Source organism: Geotrypetes seraphini, chromosome 10 (genome assembly GCF_902459505.1).
Source record: "Geotrypetes seraphini chromosome 10, aGeoSer1.1, whole genome shotgun sequence".
Taxonomy (NCBI): Eukaryota; Metazoa; Chordata; class Amphibia; order Gymnophiona; family Dermophiidae; genus Geotrypetes; species Geotrypetes seraphini.
In genome coordinates this window covers 92,016,936-92,036,572 of record NC_047093.1, presented here as the reverse complement: position 1 = coordinate 92,036,572, position 19,637 = coordinate 92,016,936, and the positions used below count along the sequence as shown (strand labels likewise).

Sequence of the window (19,637 nt, the reverse complement as noted above, 5' to 3'; positions counted from 1 at the left end):
AGACTTTCTCAGCAGGCAGACTCTGGACCCAGGAGAGTGGTCCCTCTCGCCTGAGGCATTTCAGAGCATTGTCGACCATTGGGGCAGCCCTTCGTTCTATCGCATGGCAATGGCAAGCAACAAGAAAGCAGTGCAACTCTTCAGCTGCAGATACGAGCACTGAAGCACTGGGATCACTGTGCTGGTCCAACCTTGGCCGATGGATGAACTGTTCGTGTTCCCTCTCTGACCAATGGTAGGGAGAGTCCTGAGAAGAGTGGCCAGGAATCATGGACGGGTTATCCTAGTGGCCCTGGGTGTGCTAGACTTGGACATCTTGCAGGGATAATCAAACTTTTCCCAAGGTGTCCAAGACAGAACTTAGACGTTTTGGACTAGATCTCTTTTGGAAGCCAAAAAGGTATCCAAACTGTCCAGCTGACCACTGGAGGGATTAAGTAATGACCCCCCCAACACACACACACACACTCCCCCAGTGGCCACTGACCACCTTCCACCCCACAAAGATCTGAATAAAACAGTACATCTAGTATGGGAAATCCTAATAGAGCATCATCTTAAGTAGCCAGGTGGGTGGGTTAGTGAACCATAGAGAAGCGGAGCCAGACCTATAAGGCATTCTAACCACAACATCTATGGTGTTAAGTATGAGTCCACCAAAACCCTACTATACTGCCATATATTGCAGCCATAAGGACCATTGGAGTGGTAAACAGCTGGGTATAGTAAGTTTTGGGGGAGTCTTGGAGGGCTCACCATAAATTATATGATGAGATGTACAGTTTGTATTTGTTTGGTAAATTTATGTGATGATTTCACATTATATTACATTGTACTGCGTCATATTGTATTCCACTGAATTCTACTATATTTTGTGTCTTCGCTGATATGGCTCAGTTCTCTTGCTGTGAACTGCCCAGAACTTCCGGTTGGGCGGTATATAAGAAAATAAATTATTATTATTTCAGGTCCTAGGGTGCCAGATTCTGTCTCTCTGCGGCTCCTGGTTTGCCAGCCCTGGCCATCTTGGAATCTGAACATCATAGGGAGAGGTATGGCCAATAGGAAAAAGGAGGTATTGATGCCTCTGTATAAGACTTTGGTGAGACCTCATTTATAATATTGTGTACAATTCTGGAGGCCATACCTTCAAAATGATATAAAAAGGATGGAGTCGGTCCAGAGGAAAGCTACTAAAATGGTACGCGGTGTTCATCATAAGGCGTATGGGGACAGACTTAAAGATCTCAATCTGTATACTTTGGAGGAAAGATGGGAGGTGGGAGATATGATAGAGACTTTTAAATACATATTTGATGTAAATGCGCATGAGTCGAGTCTCTTTCATTTGAAAGGAAGCTCTGGAATGGCAGGGCATAGGATGAAGTTAAGAGATGATAGGCTCAGGAGAAATCTAAGGAAATACTTTTTTAGAGAGGGTGGTAGATGCATGGAAGTCTCCCAGAAGAGGTGGTGGAAACCGAGACTATGTCTAAATTCAAGAAAGCCTAGGATAGACACGTGGGATCTCTTAGAGAGATGAAGAGATAATGGTTACTGTGGATGGGCAGACTGGATGTGCCATTTGGCCTTTATCTGCTATCATATTTCTATGTTTCGTGTTGGAAGAGCTCTCAAGGGCTCTGTTTGAGCCCTTGTACAATGCTACCCTCATGGACTTGACTATCAAGACGGTGTTTCTGGTTGCAATCACTTCTGCAATGTGGTCTCAGCAGTTCACATCACCCAGGAAGTTCACCTTCCAGCTTTCCAGGCATCGGGTTCTAAGAAGAAGGACAGAGCCTGGAAGGTACTGGATTTCTAGAGGGCTATTTTGCGATATCTGGAGGTTACGAATGGCTTTCATCTCTCAGACCACCTCTTCGGCTTCTAAGACTACCATTTCAAGATGGATCAGGTCAGTTATTTTGTCTTGTTACGTTGTCTGAGGAGTTTTATAGGGTGAATGTAACAGCTCAAGAAGAATCCTCCTTCAGAGCCTCAGTTTTGAAGAAATCTTATCTCTCCCACCCAGGGTTTCTGGCACTGCTTAGGTCCTTGGTTAGGCATACCATCCCTATTGCAATAGAAAAAGAGTTTAGGTTATTACCTTGATAATAGCTTTTCCAGTAGATAGGGATGGTTTGCTGAAACCCCCCCCCCCCCCGGCCTATCATTATTGATTCGCCTGCCTGACCTCCTGCTACTTCAAGGCTGCATCTCTGACCTTGCTGCAAGCTATTGTAAATTGGAAGACATTGTATATTTTCTGTATATGGTTACTTGGGGTTTCCCCAGAGTTGTGCAGTTTTTTATGGCTTTTTACTAATAAAGATTGTTATTTGTTCCTTTCCTCTCCATGGCGTGTTTATATTTATGAGTAGATCAAAGCCTTGTTGGGGGTCTCTCCATTTTCCTTCTCCTATTCTCTCCTAAAGGGCAGTCACTGGCTTTGAAACTGACTGGGGACAGCAGAGAGCAGGGAGAAGGAGGAGGTACTGAATACAGTAATCAATATCTCCTGCAATGGACTCATGGGAGCAGATGCAGGACTCTTGGTTCAGCATACCATCCCTATCTACTGGAAAAGATATTATCAAGGTAAAAGCCTAATCTCTTTTTACTGCCTCTGCCATAGGCTATAGGTTAAGAAGATAAGAATTGCCATACTGGGACATACTGAGCCTATTAAGCCCAGTATCTTGTTTCTAACAGTGGCCAATCCAGGGCACAAGTACGTGCCAAGGTTCCAAAAGAGTAAAACAGATTTTATGTTGCTTATCCTAGAAATAAGTAGTGAATTTTCCCAAATTCATCATAATAATTGCTCTTGGACTTTTCTTTTAGGAAATTATCCAAACAATTTTTAAACCCTGCTAAGCTAACTGCTTAGGTTATTTTCTAAGTGCTATTTTGTAATGGTGCACCTACTATGTTTCCCCGAAAATAAGACACTGTCTTTTTTTAAATTTTGGGCCCAAAAAAAAATGCACTAGGTCTTATTTTCGTGTAGGTCTTATTATTATTTTTTTTAATGATCATCTCTCCCTTCCTCTCCTTCACCCCAATTCTTCCTCTTTCCTTTTTCTCCTCCACATGTGCAACATCTTTCCTCCCCTCTCACCCATCCCCTTGTGCCTTCCCTTGGCAGCATCTTTCTATCCCTCCATCCCTCCCATCCCCCTGTACAGCAGAACCCTTGCCCAGCTTCTATCCTTCCATCCTTCCCTCTCTCCCATCCCTCATGCAGCAGAACCCTTTACCCAGCTTCCATCTTTCCCTCCCTCCCATCCCTTGTGCAGCAGAACCCATGAGCACCTGCCGTGCAGCCAAATCACCGAACCCTCCATCCTCCCTCCCAACCAAATCCCACTGACCACGACCATAAATACCTTCCAGCAGAGCAACGTCAGGCCAGCATCACTCTAAACAGGCTGCTTCGTGGCCTTCTTGCCAGGGCCTTCTGAATGCCGCGTTACTGATGACATCATCAGTGATGCGGCAGAGGGAATTCCCCAGCGAGAAGGCCACAAAGTAGTTATTTCATTTAATTATGCTACTGAATTAAAGGCTCTGGTAAAGACCCATTTACAAATAAGCAAAGACACTATTAATTTGGAAATATTAATTGGAAAGAATACGTACTTTGTAAATGGGTCTCTGCCAGTGCCTCTAATGTAAATATAAATACTCCAGCTGATGAGGTCCCTCAAGCTATATCAGCTGAGGACTTACTCTGAAGGTGACCGGGGGTCCCTTTTACCAAGCTTTGCAGACAGCAAGCGTACCTGAGTCACAGATGCTGACACCTCAGTGGCTCAGGGATGCTGCCAGCGACTGCTACGCTTGGTGGAGGGAAATTCTGACCACCTGTGGAGGAGGGGCTCAGCTGGTGATGCTTGGGGATCCCCACCAACCACTAGAAGGGTCAGCAAGAACTTCAACACTGGAGAAATAAAACCAGAAATTCATTTCTTTTTTGCTGAACATAATACAAACAAGAAACAACAACGAAGGAGACAAAGTGGTGCTCAATCCTGTTTATTTGTAACAGACTCAACATGATCATGTTTTGGCCATAAAGGCCTGCTTCAGGAGTCTAAAAAACATGAATAAAAATACTCAATTATACAAACAAGCAAATAACCTCCAAATAATAGAAACACCCCCCAAAAAATAACATACTTAATATACATAAAGAATAAATAGATAAAATAATCATAAATAATATGTCACAATCAACCTATTTAAATAACTCATTTAACTAATATACATAAAGAATAAATAAATAAATAAATAACTCATAGGTGTCATAATCAACCTATGTAAATGAACATATTAAAGGATGTAAATCAGATAAGTCATTGTATGAAATCTTTATTTGTACTGGATGTTTTTAGAGATAAAATTAAGAGAAAGAAAAATAATAAAATGCAAAGAAAGATTGATGATTATAAAAAAGGTTGTATATATCCTTGGGCCAAACCTAGATCTACAATCAAACATAGAAATGCATCTAGAAACAGATCAAATAGACAGGTGCAGCATCCTAATAAACGTACACAAGTAGTATCAATCACAGAAATTACCGATAATGCCCATGGTCAGAATAAATCTCCTGATGACACAAGAGGTCACAAAAGGGTTAGAAGTGACTCTAGAGAGCTTTTTTTCATCACCCCTTTCCAGTGTTCCTGTGGTTGGGGCTATTGATCAAACTGATGTTTTTTTTAGATCAGATTAGATTTGGCCTGCAAGCCAAAACAAAACAAGACAATTAAGAATCAATTCACAATAGGAACATATCAGACAATGGAAGGCAGAAGTTTCACAATCACACGAACATGAGATACCCTCAGTACAATCAACAAGTCAATACAATATTACCACAATATCACACAAGGCATTTTTACCCACAAAGAGGAAGAGGGAGGGGACATTCGTGACAAACAACATATTTAATGAGGATCCATCTGCATAACTGACCTTTTCTCTTTTTCAGCCAACAGACATAAGAGAAGCTCACACTTGAATTTTGTTTCCCCTCTGGTTAGAGGATATAAATTTAAAAGACATCATCATCTCCTCTCAAATCAGACAGCATTATGGGGTAAAGATCTAGAACAATTGCTTACTTCTACTACTTATGGGGAATTTAGGAAACGCCTAAAAACATATCTGTTCCTAAAGTACTTAGGCAACTAACCTGCACAATCTCATTCCACAATAACTGATCCCCAGAGCTGTTAATCACTAGCTTTTAACTTTGTTAAATCCACTCAATTTGTAGCATCTTTTAATTATTGTAAACCGCATAGAACTTCACAGTCCTGCGGTATACAAACTGTTATATTATTATTATTATTATTATCTGCAATGACACTGAATGAAGATTCATCTCAATTGACTATACATATATTCAATCGTTCTATATACACTTTGACTGCCATGGAAAATCAGATACTTCAAAAAGGTCTTTCATTCGTACCTACATCTAGATATGATCCTTTACAAACTAGAGTAGACTTGTTTCGTTTTAACAGAAAACTTAGAATACAGCAATTTTTTTCAAATAACAGTGACAGCATTGACATGTCTGTGATGAGGCGTAAGTCGAAATGGATGCCACTTGGATGGCTTACTGGTCTTGATGGACCATTGGTCTGACCCAGTAAGGCTACTCTTATGTTATTAATTGGAAGCACTGAATATAGTAGACAAAACATTACAGAAACAACATACACGCAAAAGGATACCGAATATTTTTATTCTCACACTAGCAACAATAGCATTAACAAACAACTATTTTTGTTTTCAAGGAACCCTTTTTCAACAAATTCGTGGTACAGCCATGAGTTCATCAATGGCACCAAACCTGGCAAACTTATACATTGCTGATTTTGAGGATACGTATTTGAAGAACAACCTCTTTGCTGAGGAAATACTTCTATATAAGAGATACATAGAAGATGTTTTCATTATATGGAAAGGGAACACGGAATGTTTAAATCTGTTCCACTCATGATTGAATCAATGTGATCCCAATTTAAAATTCAAAATCCAGTTTGACCACAGAGAAGTATCATACTTGGATATCAAAATTATTAAAACACAATATGGGCTCAATACTGTACAACAATTTATAAAAAGGATATTGATAGAAATACATATTTACATTATACCAGTTACCACAATCGGAGTTTGAAGGACAACTTGCCATACTCCCAGTTTTTACATCTATGCAGATTATGCACAGATCTTCAAGAATTCGACCAACAAGTATCAATTTTGATGCAGAATTTCTCACAAAGAGGTTATCCAGCAACATGTCTACAGAAAGGATAACAAAAGGCCAAACAACAAGACATTTGATCTCTATTATAAAAAAAAAAAAACAGTAAAAAAGCGAATCCAAAATTGGTGTGTACCATGCGTTTTTCTTACTCGTCAAATGATATTCAGAAGATCATCAAAAAATATTGGCATATTGTCCAAACTCACTCTCGTTTTCGGGAAATCCAACCTGTCATTGCCTATTCGCGATCCAAGAACTTAAGGGAACAATTGGTTCCATCTACTCTTCCAAACATAAATACAAGAAGATAAGAGCAGACTGCTCATAATGGCCATTCCTCTTGTGGTACCTGCACTATCTGTAAACACTGCATTGAAACCAAAGAATATACACATCCAGTTACAAAGAAAACCACTACCTTAAGGGACAAAACAAATTGCAATACCTCGTTAATTATCTATGCAGTCATCTGCCCATGCAATTTATGGTACATTGGCAAAACCAAGAGGATGATCAAAACTAGGTTAATAGAGCATAGAAGTTGCATCAGTAAATATATAGAGTCAGCATCTCTTGTAAAACATTGGATAGATAATAATCACACAATAACTGATTTGAAGGTTTTTTTACATAATTAAAATGGTTCAACAGAATTGGAGGTGGAAATTTAGATCAGAAACTGTTGTGAGAGGAGCAAAGAATAATATATGAATATGATACTATAGCACCAAAAGGGTTCAACGTTGAACTAGAATTGATATGTTTCCTTTAATAATATAATATAACACAGAGTGCAGAAACTTGAAGGATGCTCTGTTCACTTGCATCGATACCTGCGGTATCCACACTGTACAGTATTTTTACTTTACTGTAATACCGTCTTGAACTGAAAAGGTATGACGGGATATAAATAAATCTATTATTATTATTATTTATTTGCATTCTTCCACTAGCTACATTAATAGAATTTCATATATAGGTCTCTTTACAAATATAAGCTGTCACAGTTTAATTAATGATGATGTTTTTATTCGCTGACCTGTAATTTTTTAAATAAAATATAACCTCAGAAGATTGCTTACACATAATTTTTTTTACAATGCAACATTATTTATTTAGATTTTAGACAAACTATCTTCCACGTAAGGTTTAAATTTTAAATTTCAGTTTCCATTTCTTCAGAAATATACCAGAACATCCATCCATCCATCATACATGTTTTATTTACCAATTCAATTAGGTCTCATACATATATCAGCTTCTGTTTTGGCTGTAATTTAAAATGTATCAAGTTGCCCCGGCTTTTTAATAGCATATAACCAATACATATAGCCATTCCAGCACCATGTTGAACACAATGCATTTAAAGATCACGCCATTTTCAAATGGTTTCTAGCCTCGGTTTCAATTCTTGCATTTTTTAGTGGCATTGATTCAATGTATAGGACCACTCATGCGCATTAGTCTGTTCAAAATTGCGCCTTTTTTACAGCGGCTTCTTAGTTTCATTTTCTGTTGGACATGGCACAGCTACACACGCTATAATTTTCATAGATGGGTAAGTTACAATATTATTATTTTCCTCATGCTGGCTACCATTTGGCTTCACATCAGTTTCTAAAGGTTTTAAGTGTTCTTAAATTCTTTATAGAATCTGATTTCTGTGTTGTCAGTGTCAGTTTAGATTTCATACATGGATATGGTTCTTGTCCAGATTTTGATTTTTTTCAGGTTTTTTGTATGGACTGCAATTGATGTTGGGGACAAGTTCACATAAGGTAGAGACATGGTCACAAAATTATGTAGTTCATTTAAATGACGGACGAGATTAAACACAACTTCAAGGGAGGTAACGCAATTATCATGGGTGACTTCAATTATCCGGGGATAGACTGGCATCTCTGGCTGCAGTAGGGAGACCAAGTTCCTGGAAGCTGTAGGCGATTGCTTCCTGGAACAACTTGTCAAGGAAAATACTAGAGGAAATGCAGTTCTGGACTTAATTCTAAATGGACTACCAGGACCGGTGCAAGTAGAAGGTTTGCTGGGAAGCAGTGATTACAATATGATCCGCTTTAACCTAGACACAGGGGCAAAACATTGATCCAGAACGACGGCCATGGCACTGAACTTCCGAAAAGGGAATTACGATGGGATGAGACTCATGTTGGGGAAGAAAATTAAGAAGAGGATAAGCACTGTAAAAACGCTAGAACAAGCATGGTCCCTTTTTAAGGACACAGTCACCGAGGCGCAAAATCTGTATATTCCGCGTAACAACAAGGGATCCAAGAGGAAAAAGAACAAGGAACCGGCATGGCTCACTATAGTGGTGAAGGAAGCGATCAGAGACAAGAAGACTTTGTTTAAGGAATGGAAAAGGTAAAAAATGAACTAAAACTGGAAAAAGTACCATAAGGCAGTATGAGGGGCCAAAAGAGACTACGAGAAAAAAATAGCCAAGGAGGCAAAAAACTTCAAGCCGTTCTTTTGATATATTAAGGGGAAACGACCCGCGAAGGAAGCGGTGTGGCCGTTGGATGACAATGGAATAAAGGGAGTGCTAAAATAGGACAAAGCCTTCGCCAACAAACTTAACACATTTTTTGCATCTGTATTTACCGAGGAGGATATACACAACATACCGGAAGCTGACAGGCTATACGCAGGAAACGAAGATGGGAAACTGACAGGATTGATGGTCAATCTAGAAAAGCTATGCAGGCAGATTGATAGGCTTAAAAACGATAAATCCCCGGGACCGGATTGGCATCCATCCAAGGGTAATCAAGGAACTGAAAGGGGCTATAGCTTAACTGTTTCAACTAATAGCCAATCTGTCGATCAAATCAGGAAGGATTCCAGAAGAATGGAAAGTGGCGAATGTTACGCCGATCTTCAAGAAAGGTTCGAGGGGAGATCCGGGAAACTACAGACCAATGAGTCTGACCTCAGTACCGGGAAAGTGGCACTGATAAAGGACCGCATCATTGATCACCTTGACGGACACAATCTGATGAGGACCAGCTAGCATGGCTTCAGCAAAGAAAGATCTTGCTTGACGAACTTGCTGCACTTCTTCGAGGGAGTAAACAGGCAGATAGACAAGGGTGACCCGGTCGGCATTCTATATCTAGATTTTCAGAAGGCAAGGATTTTCGATAAGGTTTCGCATGAACGACTACTTTGAAAAATTGCAAGCCATGGAATCAAGGGTGAAATACTCACGTGGATTAAAAACTGGCTGGCAGATAGGAAACAGAGAGAGGGGGTAAATAGACAATGCTTGGACTGGAAAACGTCATAAGTGGAGTGCCGCAGGGTTCGTTGCTTGGACCCGTGCTCTTCAGCATATTTATAAACGACCTGGAAATTGGTACGACGAGTGAGGTGACTAAATTTGCAGATGATATGAAGTTATTCAGAGTAGTGAAGACGCAGGAGGATTGCGAAGACCTGCAACGTGACATAAACACGCTCGAGAAATGGGCTGCGACATGGCAAATGAGGTTTAATGTGGCTTGGAAAATTAATGATAGAGGCTTCTTCCTACCCTGATTTTAGAAAATGACTTAAGACATGTCTGTTTGACAGGTTCTCATCTTAATTGTGTTTTTAGTTTTTAACCAATGTATTTTAAATTCATAGTAATTATTTGACTGTTTAATTTTATGCTACTTTATTCATTCTGTATGTATTCATTTCTTGTTGTGAACCACTTTGAACCTTTTTGGTATAGCGAAATACAAAAAAATAAATTATTATTATTATAAGTTGATGCATGTGTTGATGCATGTAAGGTGATGCATGTCAGTAACAAAAATCTTATACATGAATACAGGATGTCCGGTGCAATACTTAGAGAGACCCCCCAGGAAAGAGACTTGGGAGTAGTGGTCGACAAGTCAATGAAACCATCCGCGCAAAGCGCGGCGGTAGCAAAAAGGGCAAACAGAATGCTAGGAATGATTAAGAAGGGGATCATGAACAGATCGGAAATGATTATCATGATGCTGTACCGGGCCATGGTACACCCTCACCTGAAATACTGCACTGGTCGCCGTACATGAAGAGGGACACAGTACTACTGAAAGCGTCCAGAGAAGAGCGACTAAAATGGTTAAGGGGCTGGAGGAGTTGCCCTATAGTGAGAGATTAGTATTTTGTATGTTACCCTGACTGCTCATGTGTCCCTTGAGGAAGGCGTTCCATACGCCGAAACAGGGATCCTTGTTGGGACCATTATTTTTTCAATAAAGACTTCAATCATTGATTGAAAAAAACACCATCCTTGCCTTTTTTGTTTGACTGTTTATACTTGAAGGCAAGGTGTGCTTCTGCTTGTCTGTTCAATCTATATGATCACCAGGAACTGACCACAATTAATCAATCATTGGTTGGTGTGATTGTGGACATGTAAATGGTAGGCACAGCAATACTGGGTTAAGCTAGTTTTCTATAATGGAATCTGGGCACTCAGATGCTGTTATAGAATAGGTTCTTACTGCATATCCTTGAAGCACATAAATGCAGGTGCCCAGAGAATTGCCCCCATATGGTTTGTATTTTGCAAAGTATGTGTGGAAACTGTAAATTTATCTATCTCTGCCTGCTTTATAAATGTTTAAAAGTAAATATGTACAGTGCAAGGCAGCAAACTTTGCATAATCAGCATTCTAAAATCACCCTCCTAATTTATATCTTCAGCAGCAAAATTTCACCTGCCCTAAATCACTTCCCTTTTCTGAATGTGAATAAAATGGCCAAAACTGGATCACAGCAGGATTTATTTTTTTTTAAAGCATTTCTTCCATCAGTGCTGCTAGCTACTGTATGAATTCTTTGGATAGCGACTTTGTCATTTCATGGCCTGTGATTTTACTGTCTCTTTCAGCCACAACCAATGATTTTGCCTTGGCACAGCCAGGAGAGGTCTCATCCAAGGAAAAGAGGCAGGAACGAGGCAGGTCCCAGGAGAGGAAGCAGTATTCCTCCTCTTCCTCAGAAAAACAGCGTTTCTATTCCTGCGACCGCTATGGCAGCCGGGACCATTCTCAGCCAAAGTCATCTGATCGCAGTAGACCTACTTCCCCCAATGGAGGCCAGGAACAAGGACACAATAGACAGGTGAGGACAAGATTACAGGTCAGGACAGCAGTAGGTAGGGAAGGGATGTGTTTAAATCCTTAACAAAATTGAAATGACAGGAAGATTTGCAGGAGAATCTTTCGGTGTATATACATTTTGAAAACCTCTGATTGGTGAACTTCCAAATTATGCAAGCAAGAAAATCTGTTCTAGCATGACAGACACACTATTCCTGAACCTATAAGTTGTCAGCCTCTTCTTGTGAGAACTTTTGTAGGGAGCTTCATTTGCATTCTGTTTGCTCTTTCTTACTTCTGGGCTGTGCTTCAGTTCCTCAGTTGTCTTCCTACAAGTGAGACTGTAGAAACTTGTCTTTTCTGCTCATTTATTTTCATTTTTTCGCTAAGTTTGCAAAGCTTTTGTTGCTGCAGAGGATCCCTCTTGTGGGATAGCTCTGGTTGTGGGAGAGCTCAGACTGAGGCTGAAGGTCTGCTTCCAAGGGGCAGACTGCTTTGCAGTGCTCCCACTTGAACAGCCTGCACTAACAGTTCGGGAGCTCAGGCTCACCCCAGGTTCTTCCGCAGTGGGCTTAAATGCAGGCTGTGTGGCTCCATGGTGGATTTTTCCAAGATCGGGGATGACTGCGTTCCTCCCCCAACTGTTTGCATGTGCTAGATCCAGTGAGGGTTGAGGTCTCCAGCTGGTATGTTGGGCTTGAGAGGCAGTTAGAAGAAACAAGCACTCCGGATTCCAGGCCTGTTGAGGTAGAGGAGGTGCTCCCTGTATGCTATTTGCAGCTTCCATTCTTGCAGCTTCCTGCACACAGCATGGTATAGTGAGTAATAGGCTGGCAGCCTGACAAACCAAATCAGGGGGTCCTTAAAATTGTTTGTTTGGGGTTTTTTTTGGGGGGGGGGTCACTATTTTTTGGTTTTCAGTGTAGCTCCCTCAGGCCATTTTTGGTATTAAAATCGTTGCCACAATGGCCATCTTGGATTTCCCAATTTGAATTTAAAAGCCTCTAACTGCCTTAAAACATCTCATTTTTGCTTACAAATAGGTGGGATGGACTCAGGCCAGGATACTCCAGATTCATGCCCCATTTAAAGATGAAAGTTCGAGGAGCATCCATGTTCCATGTGGCATATGAAGGGGGGGGGGGCAGGAGTCATAAGCTTAGCCCCCTCTGGTCTCTCGGGGGGGTGGGAGTGTTAGTACCCAGTCAGTTTGAGGAACAGGAAAAAAGTCCAAATTTGACCCAGGGAGCAAGTGCATCCCCGGCGAAAAACAGCTGAGATATGGCAGGAAAATCCCCAAAAGGAGCTAAACAGTATTCACAGGGGCCATCTGGATGTTGGGAGCAGAGTTCCCCCTGAAATTCTTAATAACACTAGCAAATTTCTTTGAACACAAGTGACATTCAAGAAATAAATACCAAACTTGACAAAATCAGTCACTGGCTCCGATCTAACCATTTATCTTTTTTACCCAGAGGGTGGTGGACACATGGAACGCGCTTCGGAGGTTGTGATAAGCCAGAGCACAGTACAGGGGTTTAAGGAAGGTTTAGATAGATTCCTAAAGGATAAGGGGATTGAGGGGTACAGATAGAAGTAGAGGTAGGTTATAGGAATAGTCAGGGACCACTTCACAGGTCATAGGCCTGATGGGCCGCCACGGGAGCGGACCGCTGGGCGTGATGGACCTCTGGTCTGACCCAGTGGAGGCAACTTCTTATGTTCTTAATATAGACAAATCCTGTGGCATTCTCTTTTTAGTTAAAAATAAAGGATAAATCTGCATAGACGCCAAACAAATACAAATTGAACCTAAAGACAAATTATTAGGAATCATCCTAAAGACCTCACCTATTATGACCAGATCAGTGCTTCTATAAACTCAGACTAATTCGCTCTATAACCACCATTCTCGAAATAGCCTCCATTCAAACCCTAATTCAATCCTTGATTATTTCCCACATAGATTACTGAAATTCCTTATACCATGGAATCACCCAAAAAGTAACTCACCGATTGCAATTAATTCAAAATACTGCCATTAGGCGACACCCCCCCTCCCCTATTTGTTCTCTCCCTTCCCCTTCCTATCTCCCTTTTATTTTCATTTTGACCTCGATGTAATTTTGAATCTTCCCCTCCCCCAGTGCCTATTGTATCAGCTTTGTCCGTATATTTGTCTTTGCCCGGTCTTTATGTTGCCCTATTTTACTTTTTTATTATTATTATTACTTTTTTAAACTCCAATTTTAACAATTGTAAATCATACAGATATTTCTTTCATGGTCGGTATATCAAACTGTAAATAAACTTGGAAACTCGAAGGCTTATGTAATTAACAAGGGCAACATGGAGCCTTCTGGAATTTGCAGCCTGCTAGCATCGGGGTTTCTCCCCATAAGAGCATAGTTTTCCAGCAGCAGTGCCATGTGCAGGTCAGTTGACGAATCAGATGATAATGATTCTATTTTAATGCCTTTGTTCTCCCAGTCAGGGTCCTCCATAGTAGGAGATGCTGCTGCAGGATCCAGATTTGGAGGAGACTCCAGATCTTGGTGAGGACCCAAATGTGCACAGGCTGTTTAAACCTTCAGCGCTTATGGGGATGATCACAGAATCCCTCCAAGAATTAAAGCTAGAGGCTTCTCAGTCCTCTGTGATGCAGTGCTCACTTATGAGCAGCAATAAGGCACAGATCTCTTGCTTTCCCTCACATCAAGACTTTAAAATGCTTACAGATCACTGGAAGGTTCTATAAGGGCCCCTTTGGGTGGCCAAGCTATGTCAAAGCTCTATCCAATGGATGCCACATTTAACCAGTTTTTTTCCCCCAAAGGTAGATTCACTGATAGCGCAGGTTACCTAATGTAACTCCCTTCCCAGTGAAGGCGGCATGATATTGAAGGATGCTCAGGACCACAGATTAGATTTTGTGCACAAAAGGCTCTTTGAGGCCTCGGCCTCAGGATTGAAAGCAGCCACAGCAGCATCTTTTGTACCTGAGCTTGCTACTCTTAAGTTGCGCCATGATCCGGACACTATCGTGGACAAAGATCTCCAGTTTTTAATGACTTGGATGGATTATGGGCTGATGCTCTGTATGACTTTTTCAGAGTTGTGAGCAAGATGTCAGCTTTCTCCATTTCCGCCTGCAGGATGCTATTGATCAGACAGTGGATGGGGGATTCCTCCTCAAAGGTAACTCTGAGCAAACTGCCATTCAAGGGACAGTTACTTTTTAGGAAAGGCCTGGATGATCTTATGGCCAGCATGCAGGACCTTAAGCCAAAATCCTTGCCAGGCAGCAGACCTTGAACCCTATGGAGTCTGGTCAGGGTAATTTTCAAACCTCTAGGCACTACCACCAATTTTTGGGAGGGCCTTCAGGCCAGAGATCATGTCAGACCTCTAGACATTGATTTGGAGGGGCTAGACATCCTCAATCTGCAGGATTCTGTTCCGCCACAGCTCCAGAAAAGCAGTTATGACAACAAGCTATTAGCCGATCCTCCATGTATTGGAGGGAAGTTGTTAGCTTATTTGTGTCCTGGACATTATGCGGGAGGGGTACAAGCTCATGTTCTTTCAGCCCCTCCTGGACCTTTTTACAGACTCCCCGGCAGGGAAGCCAGAAAAAGTGGCCAAAGTCAGAGTGACAGTGCAAAGAATGCTAGATCTCAAAACCATAGAGCCTGTAGCAGAGGTAGGCTCAGGCTCTGGCAAACACTCAATATAGTTCAGCATGCCCAAGAGAGGCTCTGAAGACTGGAGACCAATTCTAGATCTTAAAACGGTAAATGCAACCCTCAGGATACCACATTTCTAAATAGAGATGGTGAGGTCGTTGGTGTCAGGGGGAGTTTCTTGCCTCCCTGGATTTGACAGAGGCCTATCTGCACATTCCCATTTTTCCAGACCACAGGTAGTATTTGTGGTTCCATGTATTGAAGCAACACTTCCAGTTTACAGCTTTGCACTTTGGGCTGCTCACGGTGCCATCGATTTTCACCAAAGTGATGGTGATGGTTATAGCTCACCTATGCAGGATGGGCATACAAGTCCATCCATACCTGGACGATTGGATAATCAGAACCCAGTCTGAATATGAGGGCAGATTAGTAATTCACCGAGTAATCCAATTGCTGCAGAAACTCGACTGAGTGGTCAAATTCTGGAAGAGCCACCTAGAACTGACGCAGAGCCTGAAATACTTGGAAGTCCAGTTCAAGATAGGGGAAAACAAAGTACAGTATTCCTTCTGGAAGCCCGCAGAGAAAATATTCTGCATCAGATACGGGAGTTTCAGAGCAAGTCCATTCCGACAGCCTGGCAGTACTTGCAGATTCTGAGGTCAATGGTTGCGACCATGGATGTAGTCCCCTAGGTAAGAGCATACTTACATCTGCTCCAATAGGTGCTCCTTTCCTGATGGTGCCCACAGAGGAGATCCACTGCACCTTAGACAGCGGAAGCCTGTTGCAGTCTGGTCTGGTGGTTGAATCCTCTCTCATCAGAGGGGTTCCCCTCCACATTTCTTCCTGGGTGATTCTAATGATGTACACCAGCCTTTACAGCTGGGAAGCACATTGCGAGGGATGTCCAATTCAAGAATGCTGGACCCTTTCCCAAAGAAAGTGGTTGATCAACTGCTTAAACTTTAGGCCATCCGCCTAGTGCTCCTGGAGTTAGGGAGTGCCTTTCAGAACAAAACAGTTCAAGTTTTCTTCGACAATGCAATGTCGTTGGTCTATGTCATTCGCTAAGGGGACACCAAAAATACACTTCTATGCTTGGATGCCCAAATGCTGTTTTGATGGGTGGAGGACCATCTTCTGGTATTCATGGCAGTGCATGTGGCAGGAGTGGACAATATACAAGCATATTTCCTCAGCTGGAAGACCCTTGATCCCAGGGAATAGTCATTGTCCCAGGAAGCCTTCACCTGTATAGTGAATAGGTGGGGGCATCCGACGTTCCACCTGATGGCGTCGGTTACCAAGAAGAAGGCAGATCAATTTTTCAGTCGAAGATGTGAGCCGGAAAGCGAAGGTCTAGATGCCCTGATTCAACCTGGCCAAAGGCAGGTCTTCTATATGCCTTCCCTCCGTGGCATATGTTAAGCCGACTTCTGCGCAGGTCATGGTGCACCAGAGAAGGGTGATTCTAATAGTGTAAGACTTCCCAAAATACCTGTGGTATGCAGGCCTGGTATGTATACAGCAGGATCAAAGACTCAAACTTCCTTGTCATCCCCAGCTACTCACACAGAGCCCAATTGCCCTTCAGGATCCAAAACTCTTTGGTCTTATGGTGTGACTCTTGAGTGCACAGCACTAGTGTGCAAAGGCTACTCAAATGGAGTGGTCTCCATGATTCTGAGGTGTAGAAAAAAGTCAACTGTAGCAGAGTACGTGAAACTTGGTGCGCTCAGAGGAGCGAAGACCCGAGCTCAGTTCCGATCTCAGTGATACTTGCCTTTCTCCAGGAAGGCCTAGAAAAGGGCCTAGCAGCTGGCTCCAAGAGAGTTCAGATAGCTGGGCTCTCCTGTTTTGGACCCAGAATCAATAAGAGCACCCTTGATGCTCATCGTGATGTGGCCAGATTTTTGAAGAGCACATTATGGCTCCACCCTCCATAGTGGTGACCTTTTCTGATGTTGAATCTTAATCTGGTTCTCTGGGCACTAATGATTCCGCCCTATGAGTCTCTGGACCAACCTTCCTTGAAGGATTTTATTATCAAGATATAATCAAGTGGTGATTACCTCCGCTCGGAGAGTATCGGAACTTCAGGCTTTGTCCTGCAGAGATCCTTTTCTTAGGATTACGGATTCAGGCATGACCTTATGCACAGTCCCATCTTTCTTGCTAATAGTGATTTCCATCAGTAAAGTGGCAGAGTGAAATCCCCAACGGACAAGGCCAAACAGCCTGTTTAGAGTGCTGCCAGCCTGACGCTGCTTCAGTTGAAGGTAGGGCTCGCTCGTGGTTAGCAGGGAAGGAAGGATGTAGGGTCAGAAGGGATTCGGCTGTGCGGTAGGGGCAGGGGGGGGGAGGGTGTTCATGGGTTCTGCTGCACAAGGGATGGGATGGAGTGAGGGAAGGATAGAAGCTTCCACATCAATCAGGAAGTATGCTTGCCTGCCTACACACCCTCTGATTTGAGAAAGCATGATCGGGTGTTAAAAGCATTGGATATGCACAGACTCTTATTACTGTATATAGAAGTTACAAATGAATTTTGATTGTCAGATCATCTGTTTATGCTGGCTGGAACAGCCTGTAAAGGTCAGCCAGCATCTAAAGCAATGATTTCAAGGTAGATCCATATGACAATTTTTTCCGCCTATATCAGAAGTGAAAAGCATCCATATATCTGTGAAGGCGCATTCCACGAGAGGCATTGCTTCCTCATGGGTGGGATCCTCTGCAGTTTTCCCTGAAGTGATTTATAGAGCCGCCACTTGGTCTTCTCTGCATACGTTCACAAAGTTTTACAGAGTAGATGTGGTGGCCAAACAGGACTCTGCAATTGGATCTTCGATTCTGGTGGCAGGCTCATCTGTCCCTCTCTAAGCTTGAGGGTCTGCTCTGTTACGTCCCACAGGTTTAGGAATAGAGTGTCTATTGTACTAGAAGAAAAGATTAGGTTCTTACCTCAATAATCTTCTTTCTAGTAGACATACACTCTATTCCTAAAGCCGGCCCCATCAGTTGTGAATTTGCCTGCTCCCTGCCTCAATAAGACTTAACAATTAAGACATCTTGTTTCTTTGATCCATCCTTGACCAGAACAGAGGCAGTGGCTACCATGTTCTACTTTCCAAGACGTATTCATATCTCCTACACTCTTAATGAAGGTTGCTTTCACCTTTTTATGTATTGCAAATGTTTGAATTTGGTTATCTGTTATATGTTTGCTGATATGTTTCATGATGTAAGCAGAGCAGACATTTCTTGAGGAGAGTTTTCGTACCCCTCCCACTCCTGTTTCCTTTCCAGGGTTGACTGTCTGCTTTGTTCCACACTGAATAATTGAAGAACAACCCATAGATAAGGGAGGAAGAGCAAAAAGAATGCAAATGAAGCTCTCTACAGGAGTTCTTGCAAGAGGTTGACTACCAACAGGTTCAGGAATAGAATGTATGTCTACTAGAAAGAAGATAATCGAGGTAAGAACCTACCGTATTTTCGCGGATATAACGCGCACCCGTGTAAAACGCGCACACGGGTATAGCGCGCAGAAATCACGATGATATGTACAAAAACTTTTGTATACCGCGCTCACGGGTATACCGCGCATGATGCCCGACGCTCCTTTCGCCCGCCCTGACTTTCCGTGCGCTGTCACGACTCTCCGTTCACCTCCCCTGACTTCCGTGCACTGCCCTGACTTTCCGTGCGCTGTCCCGACTCTCCGTTCACCCCCCCTGACTTCCGTGCACTGCCCTGACTTTCCGTGCGCTGTCCCGACTCTCCGTTCACCCCCCCTGACTTTCCGTGCACTGTCCCCCCTTGAAGTCCTGTCCCCCCTTGAAGGTCTGTCCCCATCCTGAAAGCCTGATGCCCCACCCCGACGTCCGATACATCCCCCCCCCCCGGCAGGACCACTCGCACCCCCACCCCGAAGGACCGCCGACTCCCCAACAATATCGGGCCAGGAGGGAGCCCAAACCCTCCTGGCCACGGCGACCCCCTAACCCCACCCCGCACTACATTACGGGCAGGAGGGATCCCAGGCCCTCCTGCCCTCGACGCAAACCCCCTCCCCCCAACGACCGCCCCCCCAAGAACCTCCGCCCGTCCCCCAGCCGACCCGCGACCCCCCTGGCCGACCCCCACGACACCCCCACCCGCCTTCCCCGTACCTTTGTGTAGTTGGGCCAGAAGGGAGCCCAAACCCTCCTGGCCACGGCGACCCCCTAACCCCACCCCGCACTACATTACGGGCAGGAGGGATCCCAGGCCCTCCTGCCCTCGACGCAAACCCCCCTCCCCCCCCCAACGACCGCCCCCCCAGCCGACCCGTGACCCCCACGACCCCCCCACCCCCCTTCCCCGTACCTTTGGTAGTTGGCCGGACAGACGGGAGCCAAACCCGCCTGTCCGGCAGGCAGCCAACGAAGGAATGAGGCCGGATTGGCCCATCCGTCCTAAAGCTCCGCCTACTGGTGGGGCCTAAGGCGCGTGGGCCAATCAGAATAGGCCCTGGAGCCTTAGGTCCCACCTGGGGGCGTG

General features: G+C 43.4%; 1 protein-coding gene across 5 annotated transcripts in view; it reads left to right on the top strand.

Moving 5' to 3' along the window:
• Positions 1-19,637, top strand: part of CACNA1B (calcium voltage-gated channel subunit alpha1 B) — a 1,471,643-nt gene that overhangs the window by 1,431,257 nt on the left and 20,749 nt on the right. For all 5 annotated transcript variants that reach the window (XM_033960470.1, XM_033960471.1, XM_033960469.1 and 2 more), the window contains one exon: positions 11,190-11,422. In XM_033960470.1, the coding sequence (XP_033816361.1) occupies positions 11,190-11,422 (233 nt within the window). The remainder of the gene's footprint in view (positions 1-11,189; positions 11,423-19,637) is intronic.